The sequence below is a fragment of the Anastrepha ludens genome, chromosome 4 (genome assembly GCF_028408465.1).
Source record: "Anastrepha ludens isolate Willacy chromosome 4, idAnaLude1.1, whole genome shotgun sequence".
In the NCBI taxonomy this organism is placed as follows: Eukaryota; Metazoa; Arthropoda; class Insecta; order Diptera; family Tephritidae; genus Anastrepha; species Anastrepha ludens.
This window is the reverse complement of record NC_071500.1, coordinates 88,280,059-88,292,667: the sequence shown is the minus strand read 5'-3', so window position 1 is coordinate 88,292,667 and position 12,609 is coordinate 88,280,059. Positions and strand designations below refer to the sequence as shown.

General features: G+C 35.9%; 2 protein-coding genes across 2 annotated transcripts in view; both read left to right on the top strand.

Moving 5' to 3' along the window:
* LOC128860136 (frizzled-2) overlaps positions 1 to 8,237 on the top strand; it is a 106,239-nt gene extending 98,002 nt beyond the window's left edge. The window contains exon 3 of the mRNA XM_054097413.1: positions 5,837 to 8,237. Within this exon, the coding sequence (XP_053953388.1) occupies positions 6,123 to 8,237 (2,115 nt within the window). The 5' untranslated portion in view covers positions 5,837 to 6,122. The remainder of the gene's footprint in view (positions 1 to 5,836) is intronic.
* A 27-nt stretch (positions 8,238 to 8,264) lies between these two features.
* On the top strand, positions 8,265 to 9,231 carry LOC128860137 (uncharacterized). Its single transcript, XM_054097414.1, has one exon. It carries the CDS (start codon positions 8,265 to 8,267, stop codon positions 8,676 to 8,678), a length of 414 nt encoding a protein of 137 aa, XP_053953389.1. The 3' UTR covers positions 8,679 to 9,231.
* Positions 9,232 to 12,609: the final 3,378 nt, after the last annotated feature.

Sequence of the window (12,609 nt, the reverse complement as noted above, 5' to 3'; positions counted from 1 at the left end):
CTAATCACTGTTGTTTTGGTTCTTCAAAACATTTGATCACGTTTTGTGTGCTCTTTTTTGTTTTTTGAATTTTCCTATGCATTTCTTGTGAGTGCCGCAATGTTGGCAATATTTCACTAGTTGCTGTATGTTTCTCGTTGAGCTCTTTTCGCTTTGTTTTTGTATAGTAAATGCTTGAGCCAAGTTCATATTTCACGCTGTTATTTGCTTTTACACAGTCATTACTGTGTAAACATGCCGCAAGCGTAGATAGAAAGCCTTTTTGTGGTTTATAATTTTTGTGCCAGTGAGCGCTGTCGAGTACCATTAACGAAATATTATTGTATTTTAAGTGGGAATATAAAAAACGGCACAATTAAATGGTAAAAAATGGGATAAAAATAATAGATTTTAAAATACATAATTACATTTGTACATTTTTACATACCATACCTTGGGCTCGACAGCCAAATCAATGGATTTCTCACTGTTTTAGGTGTCCATTCATAGGAATATACAGTTACTGCACCTAATTACCTAAACGATATTTTGAAGACTTTCGGCTACTTTTCTTCTTTTTTTTATTTTGATTCATTTTTTATAAAAACATAGTTCATTCTATAACAAATATCATATAAATAAAAGCTTTATTATCCCAACCCATTCTAACATATACATATAAATATGTAAATAACACGATGTGTACTAACAAGACGGCGCCATTTACAGACCTGGAATGGCACAATCTCACATTCTGTACTTCTTTTGTAAATAATAAAAACTTAGCCCAATTTTAGCTGCCTTCTCCAATATCAAATTTCTCCACCTTAGAATAGTACTTCTGCACTCAGCACTCAACCTTTATTTGCTTGATTAATTGACCAACAAATAAATAAACAAAATTCGTGAGCATATTTGTATCTCTGCCGCTCAAAAAGATTCTAGAGAAAATTGACAATACAGCAAAAAAGAAACTAAACAGGCGAATGTATGTCTGTATGTAAGTAGATCAACAGTATTTGGAAACTCCCCTACAAAGAACGACAGCATTCTCATTTTACTCTGATCAACTGCCCCCTTATACACAACATATGTTAATTTTGCCTCTGTGTGTGTGCATGTACGCTTGGGTTGTGAGAGTGTCAACAAATGTTATTAATTAAAATGTCATTCAAATTTAACAAAATCGACTAACTAAAGCAGTCATGTCATTTAACGACAAACTAAATTGAAAAACTTCACAAAAGACATACACACACACGCCTCTCTTTCTTAGTTCACATCAGCATTTTCATCAACTTGTCGCAGCTGAGATTCATACATGCATACGTAGTATGTTAGTTCATGGCGAAGATCAACGGACAGCTGTAGCGACACAAATTCCCTTTTAGGTATTATTGTTTTTATAGCAGCTAGTCAGCCCGCCAGCCACCCACCCAACCCTAAATACAGAAATCAAGTGAGAGTGGCATATATACCATATTCTCGTCCTTGTGCTACCCAAAAGTAGTATCATTTTAGGGTCGCATTTGTAAGGCGCACATTCCACCCCCTGTCAGCAGTCAATTTCTGCGCCCTTGCTGTTGCTTTATGTTTATCCTCTTCGTTGCCTGCTGTTGCTGCACAATACTTTTTGCTGTATTTTAGTATTTCCTTGTAGTCACGCAGACTATCTGATTTTCTTGCTCGTTCTCCCTCTCATACACACAAAGCGCACTCTGCATGTTTTTCCAACATTTTGCTTCTGCGGGAACTTTTTTTTGTATTTTTGCTTTGTATGTGTGGCAGCTTTCGAAGTGTCAACTCGGTGAAGTGTACACTGCCGCTGTTGTTGGTCATCACTCGGCTTCATACTTTACTATGTAGCGCCACTTTCTGCTCGACATTTCTCTCCTACTTGGTTAACATTTTTTGCTTTGTGCAGAAAGCGCTTATTATTTGCCATTGTAGTTTGAGTACAACAGCTGCTACCGTTGACAGCTTTGCCATTGCTGTCATTGCTATTTTACGCCGGTCATCCTTAAATCGGCTACGCTCCAGATCTTTGCATAAATACGTTCTATTCAACTCGCTAGGGTTTGAGTTGGGCTGCCAAAAATGATACACGTTTCCCTCGCTTTGGAATTACCAACGTTTGAGGAAAAAGTGGTATTAGTGTTTGGTCAGCAAAGGATTTACGATGGGTAGCATTTGGAAATTTTGTGAACCAGAAATTGAAAGTATACTTTCATAAATTGGCTAGCGATTTAGGTTAGATTGATCTTTCTTTGGCAAATGGGATAAAATGAAATTTATATTAAAAAAGTTCTAAGTAGTTATTTCAACGGCAGCAAAGAAAATTAATGGAAAAATAACTGAATTTGTAACAAAAACGAATATCAAATAAAAAAAAAACCTATTGAATTTAAGAACTTGAGCACAAGCACTTGTTGGTAAGTTTTGAAAATTTATTTGTTTTTTTTAATTTAATTTCATTATTGTTTTAATGAAATTATTGTTAAGTTTCCCACAAAAACCATACAGATTCAAGTGTATAGCTTTGTGGAAATTAAAAAAAAAAATGTATAAATTTCCTTCAAATTTCTAATCAGAATTTTTAGAATTTCTTATTTCCCAGGAAAGCGCAGAAAAGATAGAGCTCCATTTTTCTGCTTCCCCCTGTGTCTCCAGTACAATAGACGGAGGACTCAGAAAGTCCTGGGGACTACACGCCATTGAATTTCCAACCTCGTAGCTGTGTTTACCGGTCTCCAATCGGATCGTCCAATCGGCTCACACGCGGAAAAGCTAGGTTTACCATTTAACCCCCATTGCATAAGCCCTGTCGGAGGGGACCTTTCGTAGAGGGAGACTGTTGAGCACTTTCTCTGTAAGTGTTCAGGTTTGGCAGCTCGACGATTAAGGCCACTAGGTACTCCTTTCTTCGACAGCTTGAGAAAGTGTGCCATATTAAATCTCATCAATCCTCTCCATTACTTTAACAGCTCTGACTAGCTATAAATTTCTGCCTGTTGAAGGTCTCATAACAGTATCAAAACGGCGCTTTAGTGCTACTTGGGGAGTGTCAGAGTGGTATTTTAACCATTTCTCCTACCTACCTAAACGAATTTTGAGTAGACAGGGTTATAGGCCACTGAATTTTGTGTAATACATTTCAAGTGTTCAATGTAGTTCGTTGATTTTTTACCATTTTTTTATGTGTTTTCTTCCACATAAAAAATGTCGAGCATTCGTTGTAATATGATAAACCATATTTTCTTAAAAAATATTTAATTAAAAAGCAAAAAATAAGCTGAAATAAATATGCCACATAAATTCAAGCTTTCCCTGTATAACTTTTTCTTTTTTGTTTTTGTTCGCTCTTATTTTAGTTTCATTTCACCTATTTCATTTAATTTTTTATCATCTAAAAATTTTGCAAGTAAAATTTCTCTACAGCCTTTACAAATCTGACAGCTGTCAACTATCTCGCCTTACAGTTGGTGTTTGGTCACCAGCGAATATGATCGCCCATTTGAAGGTGAACAGTAGCCTAATTACCGTTTCAATGTGTTTAATTTAAAATTTACTTTATACGAGCATATCTGCCTGCGTATAAACTTAAAGTCTAACAGTCGCCTTACCTACAACTGTCACTCATCTGAGGTCTAACCACGAAACTGTCATAGCGCGCGAGTACATGAACCTTCTCGACAGTTAAACCACAACTTGAAATCAATACTTAAAACAATATTTTGCTTTAGTCGCTTTATAGGTTGAAAACTTACATACATATTTATATGTATTTGTTATAAGCTCATTCGTATGTTTGCATGTATGTATGTAGGCATATCTATGAAATGCAGTGCTGCATATCAGCTTGGGTAATGCCAAAGTTGCTCTGGTATTTTTCATAACCACAAATATCGCATTTCACAACATTTACAATTAATCTAATAATATATGTATGTATGTGAGTGCACGATTATGCATGCGTACCCAGGTTAATATCTCTTCTGGTAATCTTGTCTATATAATAACGTAGGGGGTCGCATCAAGACCTGTTTTGAAGTTTGGAAAAAATAACCACAAAATTTATTTAAAAAGCTCGAATTTTTTCATGACAATAAAACAAAATAAATACAATATTTTTTGCATTTCATTTCGTACTAGAATTTTGATCAAATACAGAATAATCAGATGTCTTCGATAGAGTTTCATATCCGGCCAAGCTCTGTCACTTTAGCAGCATTCCCAGTATATGTGTTTATGCTGCTACAACACCAACAACAACATAGATATTCTATGCATATTTTGATATTTTTACCACTTTTACATTTTTTTTGTAATTTTTTTTTTTAATCTTCATTACTATTTTTATAAAAGTATAACGCAATGTCTAACAGAAGTCATATGAGCCAGAGTTTCGCATTTAATACAAAAGCCCCAATTCCACTGTGTGTTTATAAATAGTTGGCTTGCAGTCTCATAGTCTATTAAGTTTTAGTGTAAAAAAAGCTGATTTCGCTTCACCAACCATCTATCGAGTAGGAATAAAACCAAAAATGTCTCTTGAATCCAAAGTACATGATTTGGCAGCACTGTATTATTTTGTTTTGACAAACTGTTTTTTTATAATTCGATCGATTTTCAAAGCATCCCAATTGGACGCTCAAAACATAAGCATCCTCCTTCTCGCCACAAGTCAGTGGCTATATACATATATTCATATATTTTATTATCTATGATTCCAAACCTCATACATCAAAGATTCAAACCGGCGGTCACTTACATTACCAATTACGTAATAATTCGTTAAACAAACTTCGCTTTCTTTATCTTTAATTCCCCATACAAATTTTCTATTTTAGCAGCCACTACTTGCTCACCGTTGCATAGTCACATTGTCAACACTCTTGCAAACTGTCAAACTGTAAAATGAGCAATTTTCTTAATTTACGTAGTTTCTTCCAATCAACGCGCATACGATGCATACGCATATTGCAACATATGTACATATGTATATCCCCAGCACAAACAAAAAAAACTAGCAAACTCATGCTGATTATTTGCTTTCAACTCTCACCCAACGAAATTCTCTATAATCCTTTCCCCTCACATTTATTCTTCTCCTACTACTCAGTCACTCATTTCACCACCACTCCAGCGCTTTAGATTGTAAATGCAGCCGTTTGTGGCTGTCAAATTTAATAAAAATCACTGATTTTGATTGATGTGACACAACTGAGCAGCGGCAGCATCATCTGGTCCACTGGCTGCTGCCGCTGTCCAAAGCAAATCTGAGTTGTATGGGTGTGAGTAAGTGTATATGCGCAAGTGTTATATTGTCACACTCTCTGCGTACGCTTCATTATTTGTTTAAATTTAAGAGCATATGGTAACTCCATGGCATTGAAGGGTTAAATGCATACAGCAACTGCTTTACTAATATCATCAACTTGCCATAAGCCTCCATTGTACTATACATACATAGATGAGCGAACCACAGTGTTAGTGTTACTTGTCACCCCGAAAGCGTAGTGGTGCGTGCGGCTAAAAGTCTCTCCCTTTGCCTGTTTACACTGAATTGAAACAAATGAAATGGAAGTAAGATAAGTCATTCACAGCTTCTAATATCTTCCTAAGTGTGCATGTGTTGATTCACGTCGATAGTTAATAGGTTTTTGTTGATTTAGGATCGATTGTTTGCTGTCATCCTCTGGGGAGAATTCGCGCTCGCAGCGCAAAACTAAAACTAATCGTTTGAGGTTACTAACCAAACAACTGTGTACCTACTACTTTTAAGCACTTACCCCTGCTCTAGCCTGTGACGCATTTATTAATTTTTTCCTTTTCATATCTTCTCTTCTCATTGCAGTTATCCTTTGTTTGTCGTAAGCCGCTGATTTGACAACGTGCTGCGCCTGCGGTTTAAACGGTAGTACAACGCGGCTCGAGCTTTGCTTCAGCTACTTATTCACTACTCAACTGAACTATCGACTTTAGTTAGCTGTGGCCTGTCGAACGCAGCTGAACTTTTCCAAAGCGCAACAACTCTGACTCCACATTTTCGGCGCGTCTAATAAGTGTGTACTGTTACGCACAACTTTACGCCACTTTCTCCGCAGAGAAACTTTACCAGAAAACATATACATAGACACACAATGGCCATGTCTCGCGCTACGGCTAACAGGCGCAGAACGATAGAACGGCATCCGCTTGCGTTCTGCAATTCCGTCTTCATCCTCAGCGTCGTGCTCCTGCTACACACACACAACTGCCATGCGGACGGCATGCAGCATTTAGCGGATAGCGGCGGTGGTGTTGGCATGGGCGGCATGGGCTCCCATTCGTTGGATGTCAGTCCCGCGCCTGGCTATGGGCTCCCCGCCATACCAAAGGATCCCAATTCTCGCTGTGAAGAGATCACTATACCAATGTGCCGCGGCATTGGCTACAACATGACCTCCTTTCCGAATGAAATGAACCACGAAACACAGGACGAAGCGGGTCTGGAAGTACATCAGTTTTGGCCGCTCGTAGAAATCAAATGCTCGCCCGATTTGAAATTCTTTCTCTGTTCTATGTACACGCCAATCTGTTTGGAAGATTATCACAAACCGTTGCCTGTTTGTCGTTCGGTTTGTGAACGTGCACGCGCTGGTTGTGCACCCATCATGCAGCAGTACAGTTTTCAATGGCCAGAGCGTATGGCTTGTGAGCATTTGCCACTTCATGGTGATCCCGAGAATCTCTGTATGGAACAGCCTTCGTATACTGAGAGTGGCAGTGGCGGTTCAGGCCGTGATGGCTCGTCAGGCGGTTCGAGTAGCTCAGGTGGCGGTGGTGGCGGCGGCGGTAGCGGTGGTAAGCGCAAGCAGTCTGGTGGATCAACTTCACAGAAATGCAAAGGCAAAAATTCAAAAAACTGCCAAAATTCCCTAGGAGAAAGAACAAACACAAAGGAATGCACGTGCACGTGTCTCAAACCACTACTACTCCTGGGGAAGGAAGCGCTCATGCAGCCACCACTCATGCACTACCCCTGGTACATGAATTCAACTGTACAAAGAATCGCCAGCGTTCCAAATTGCGCGATCCCTTGCAAGGGCCCATTCTTCACAAACGACGAAAAGGACTTCGCCGGCGTATGGATCGCCCTGTGGTCGGGCCTATGCTTTTGCAGCACCCTCATGACGCTAACTACGTTCATCATCGACACCGAAAGGTTTAAGTATCCCGAAAGACCGATCGTCTTTCTATCCGCCTGCTACTTCATGGTCGCTGTAGGATATCTCTCGAAAAACTTTCTGCAGAATGAAGAGATCGCTTGCGACGGAGCTTTCTTAAGGGAGTATTCGACTGGACCAAACGCATGCACAATGGTATTCCTGCTAACGTATTTCTTCGGCATGGCATCGTCGATTTGGTGGGTTGTACTCAGCTTCACTTGGTTCTTGGCCGCTGGCCTCAAGTGGGGCAATGAAGCCATTACCAAACATTCGCAATATTTTCACTTGGCCGCCTGGCTCATACCCACAGTGCAATCGGTGGCCGTGTTGCTGCTCTCAGCCGCGGATGGTGATCCCATACTCGGCATTTGCTATGTTGGTAATCTCAATCCAGATCATCTGAAGACATTCGTACTGGCACCGCTCTTCGTATACCTCGTCATCGGCACCACCTTTCTGATGGCGGGCTTCGTTTCACTCTTTCGCATACGTTCCGTAATCAAACAACAAGGCGGCGTTGGCGCCGGTGTTAAGGCGGACAAATTAGAAAAGCTTATGATACGTATTGGCATATTTTCCGTCCTCTACACCGTCCCCGCAACCATCGTAATCGGATGCTACCTGTATGAAGCCGCCTACTTCGAGGACTGGATCAAAGCGCTCGCTTGCCCGTGTGAACCGGTGAAAGGACCTGGCAAGAAACCATTGTACTCAGTGCTAATGCTGAAGTACTTTATGGCACTGGCCGTAGGTATTACATCGGGCGTTTGGATCTGGTCTGGTAAGACGTTAGAAAGTTGGCGTCGTTTCTGGCGTCGACTTTTTGGCGCACCTGATCGCACCGGCGCCAATCAGGCACTCATTAAACCGCGACCGCCCATACCGCATCCGTACGCCGGCTCTGGCATGGGTATGCCTGTGGGATCGGCGGCTGGTTCGCTGCTCGCCACACCATACACACAGGCGGGCGGCGCATCGGTGGCTTCCACCAGTCACCACCATTTGCACCATCATGTTCTTAAACAACCGGCAGCGAGTCACGTATGACATGGAGAGTCAGGCGGAGCTTCAACCATGGGCGGTGGCGGTGGTGGTGGCGGCGGCGGCGGCAGTACAATTGGCGGTGGCAGCGTGCTGGGCGGACACGGTACTCTAATGAGCACAGCGGGTATGAGCAATAGTACGGTTGGCGGCGGTGTTGGTGTTGGGGCTCCTCCTGGCAGTATGTTGCACGGTGGCGGTGGCGGTGGCATCGGCGTCGGTACGCCTGGTAATATGAGTATGCCTGGCGTTTATGGCAATGGTAATGGCGGTGGTGGTGGCGTTCCAATGGGACCGGGTGGGGGCAATGGCGGCGGGGGCAATGGACCAAGTACGGCGCCCGGTTCGGTGATCGATTCACGCGCGGTGTCCGTGGTCGTTACGTTGCCCGGTGGGCCGGGCGCGCAACACCCCGGGCAGGCGCTGAGCGACTATGGTCCTATATAGTTAATGGTACGACCAGATACAGCGCACTGGGTGTCCACGAGCAGTTTTTCGCAGCTGTAAATGAGCACAACCGCAACGAGATGGTGAAGAGAGAGAGAGAGTTAGTATGTGGAAATTAGAAACTAGAAAAGAGAGTGAGTGAAGAGCGCAATTTGCTATTGGTAGAGGTAGAAGTAGGTGTAAAACATGTGCTCTTTTGTGATCTTCAATATAACATCTGGCAGGTGTTGCGCTCATTTCCAGCATTGCATTTTTTAAGTTTATGCACTTTTGAGCTTTAAAGCTGTTGAAAACTTTATGTAGGAAGTGAAAAGTTGTAAGAAACAAGTCGCCATATTACTTTCTGCTATTTTATAACTGTAAAAAATATGTTTAAATACTTGAATGGTAAATTTAATGAATAAAAATATAAATTACAAAAATCTATATTATAATAAAACCACAAACTAAAAGCAAGCTAAACTACGTAATTCTAGTCCATTTTCAATGAAAGCAAAAAACATAAAAAACAAAAAAAAATACCTTAATGGAAATGAATGAAAAAAAAAACAAACAACAGCAAAGCACAATTTGTATAAAACTTCACTAAACGAATTAACAGAAGTCAATAGCTTATAAAAAAAGTACATACCCTTGCTCCATTGTTTTTCAAATAAATAATGTGAAAAGTTATAAAGCGAATTAATGGTAAAATAGTGAAAAGTGTGTTAAAAATAGGAAAAATGAACGAGATACGAAAAGCACATCAAATGGGCGCGTCAAAAAACGTTCTATGAAAATATTTTTTTTTTATTAAAATATATATGTATCTATATATGCATATTTATTTCACATTTTCCTAATTCGTTTTTCAACTCTCTACTCAAATAGACTGATTTAAACTAATATAAAAAAGCATATTTCACTAACAAAGCGAAATGCAATGTTTTGAATGAATCACGAAAAAAAACAAGTAAAAAATGTTAATGAAATGCGTATGAAAAGCATACAAAAGGTAGACAGAGCAGGGAAAAAGTGTTTTTTGTCGTTGCCCAGCGGGGTTGAGAAAAATTACCACTGCCAAAAACGCCAACGCCATATTGCATTACAAAAATAACAATAATACTACTTATACGTATACAGACGCATGTAAAATTGCTAAGAAAAAAATCGAATATCAGCAAGGGCACGAAGTCAAATGAGAAAATAGAAATATAATTAAAATATTATTGTAAAATGTAGAGAGCGTTTAAAAGCATTTGTAAAATATATTTCATGTTTATTTGTAGCATTTAATAAATGTATGTAGTGTTTGTAAGTATGAGTTTGAAGAAAAAACAGGTTATATGAGCTATTGTGAGAAATATATGTATGAAAACATTTATCAAAAAAGCACTACTATCAATAAAAACAAAGAGCCAACGAACCAGAGCAAGCACGAAATACCCCACTGTAAATACTGAATGTTAAATTTAATTTAAAGGCATAAAATATAATTTAAGTGTTTATTACTGCGTGGAAATTATTTTATTTACTATACGTAAAGCGATTTACAATTTACCATACGTAAAAGTAGTTCATTAAAAAATTATTTAATATTAATGCAAGCAAAGGAGAAGTCTTGAAGCAGGCATGGGCAATTCAAATGTATTTATTTATTTTTGATATACAAGCAAGTGATTGAAGAATGTTTGGTTCCGATATTAAAAAAACACATCTTTAACTTTCTCATGTTTAATATGCAATAAAATTGATACATTTCATATAAACTAAAGGGCAAATTTTTTGGGGATAGGCTACATTTTTCGCGTTCAAAAGTAATAATAAATGCATATGAATTTTTTAATTGCAGAGTTGCACTTGGACTATTAATTTAGAGTCTTCGAAGTAATTTTTAAAACAATTCAAAAGCTTCATCAATTAATTAAAAATATAAATAAAAATAAAAATAAAAGAATTAAGCCTAAATAAAAGTAATACATATTTGAATTTTTCGTAATTTTTATTACTTTATTTTTAATTAAATTTTGCTCCTAGAATATTCGCTTACAGTTTTCGAAATAGTTTTTTTAGCAAATTAGAAATTTAAAATATTAATTAAAAATAAAAATACCATAAAACTTTAAGCAGAAATGCAATTTTTGGTATGTTTTTTTCAAATTGTTTTTCCAAAAAAGTTTGTTTTAGTGCAAAAAAAAATATCTTTATTTGTTTAAAACGAAGAAAAAATTGGTTTCTCTGAAAAAGTTTATTATTAAAGTTTTGTTTTTTATATTTTAATTAAATTTTGCACTTGGAAAAATAATTTACAGTTTTCAAAGTAATTTTTTTAGCAATTCGAAAAATTTAAATATTAATTGAAAATAAAAATAAATATAATAAGCTGAAATAAAATTAATATTGCAATTTTTGGTATTTTTTGTCATTTTTTCTCAAATTATTTTTCCAAAAAATTTAGTTTTAGTGCAAACAAAATATTTTTATTTGTTTAAAACTAAGAAAAAATTATCTTAGTTTCTCTAAAAAAGTTTTCTTTTTACTTTTTTCACGTTTTATTTCTTAAAATGTTTATTCTAGTACAGTTCCTCTGAAAATATTTTTTTCAATTTTTTTTAATTTTTTCAAATTTTATTTCTCAAACAATTTACTACAATGTAAAAAAATTGTGTTTGTTTAAAACGAAGAAAAAATTATTGTAGTTTCTCTGAAAATGTTTTTTTCTAATTTTTTTTTTAGTTTTATTTCTTAAAAAGTTTATTCTAATGCGAAAAAAATTTTATTTGCTTAAAACGAAAAAAATAGTTTCTCTGAAAAGATTTTCCTTATATTTTTTTTTAATTTTTTCAAATATTATTTCTTAAAAAATGTATTACAATGAAAAAATGTATTCTTAAAAATAATTTGTTTCTCTAAAACCATTTTTTATTTAATTTTTTTTTTTTTTTAATTTAAGTTCTATTTCCATAGTTCAACATTTAAAAAAATAATTTTTTTTTTTTTGAAAAACTTGCACAAAATTTTTTTTTTTTAATAAACAAAAACCAATTTTATTTTTTTCCAAATTTTTTTTAAATTCTTTTTGTTTTAAAAATGCATAATAAATTTTTTTCAAAGTTTTTTTAACATTTTTTTAAATTTTTTTTTAACTTTTTCAAATTCTTTTTGTTTTAGAGGGTTATAATTAAATTTTTTTTTTAATTTTTTTCAAATTCTTTTTGTTTTAGAAAGTTATAATTAAATTTTTTTTCATAGTTCAAAATTAAAAGAAAATATTTGTTTTAATAGAAACCTTGCACAAAAAACTTTTTTTTAATTAAAAAAGCAGTTTTAATTTATTTTCCAATATCTTTTTCCAATTTTTTTTTTTTTTTTTAATTTTTTCAACCCCTTTTTGTTTTAGAAACGTATACATATTTAAATTTTTAATTTTGATAGATGTTTTCGTGTAAAACAAATTTTTATTGAAACAATCTTTATGTGGAACAGTCAAATGGTTATTAAATTGTCCAAAAGAATAAAAATTTATATTTACATACATTAAAAAATTTTAATTTTGAAAATATTTGTAGTTGTCAGAAAAGTTTTTTTTTCAATCAAACGAATGAATTAAAAATCAAAATTAAATTATAGCACATTGCAATTTCTTAAGTGAAAAGGCCGTTTTCCCCACAATTGCTTGCCATTTTTATCATACTTGTATTATATTTTTCACTTCGAAAGAGAGCTTGCATAAAACTCGCTTTCTACAATATAAATACTAGAATAATTTGCATTTTACAAGAAATCAATTAAAAACGCAAGAGTAATAAATACATACAGATAAGCCGATTTGTAAGTAGAACTACTTACACACTCATACATATGTATAAATTGCGTATTTCATAAATGCATTCAAGAATTTCCTACTTATTTCGATAAGTTCAGTTGTTTTAAATTTACGTCAAATTATTGA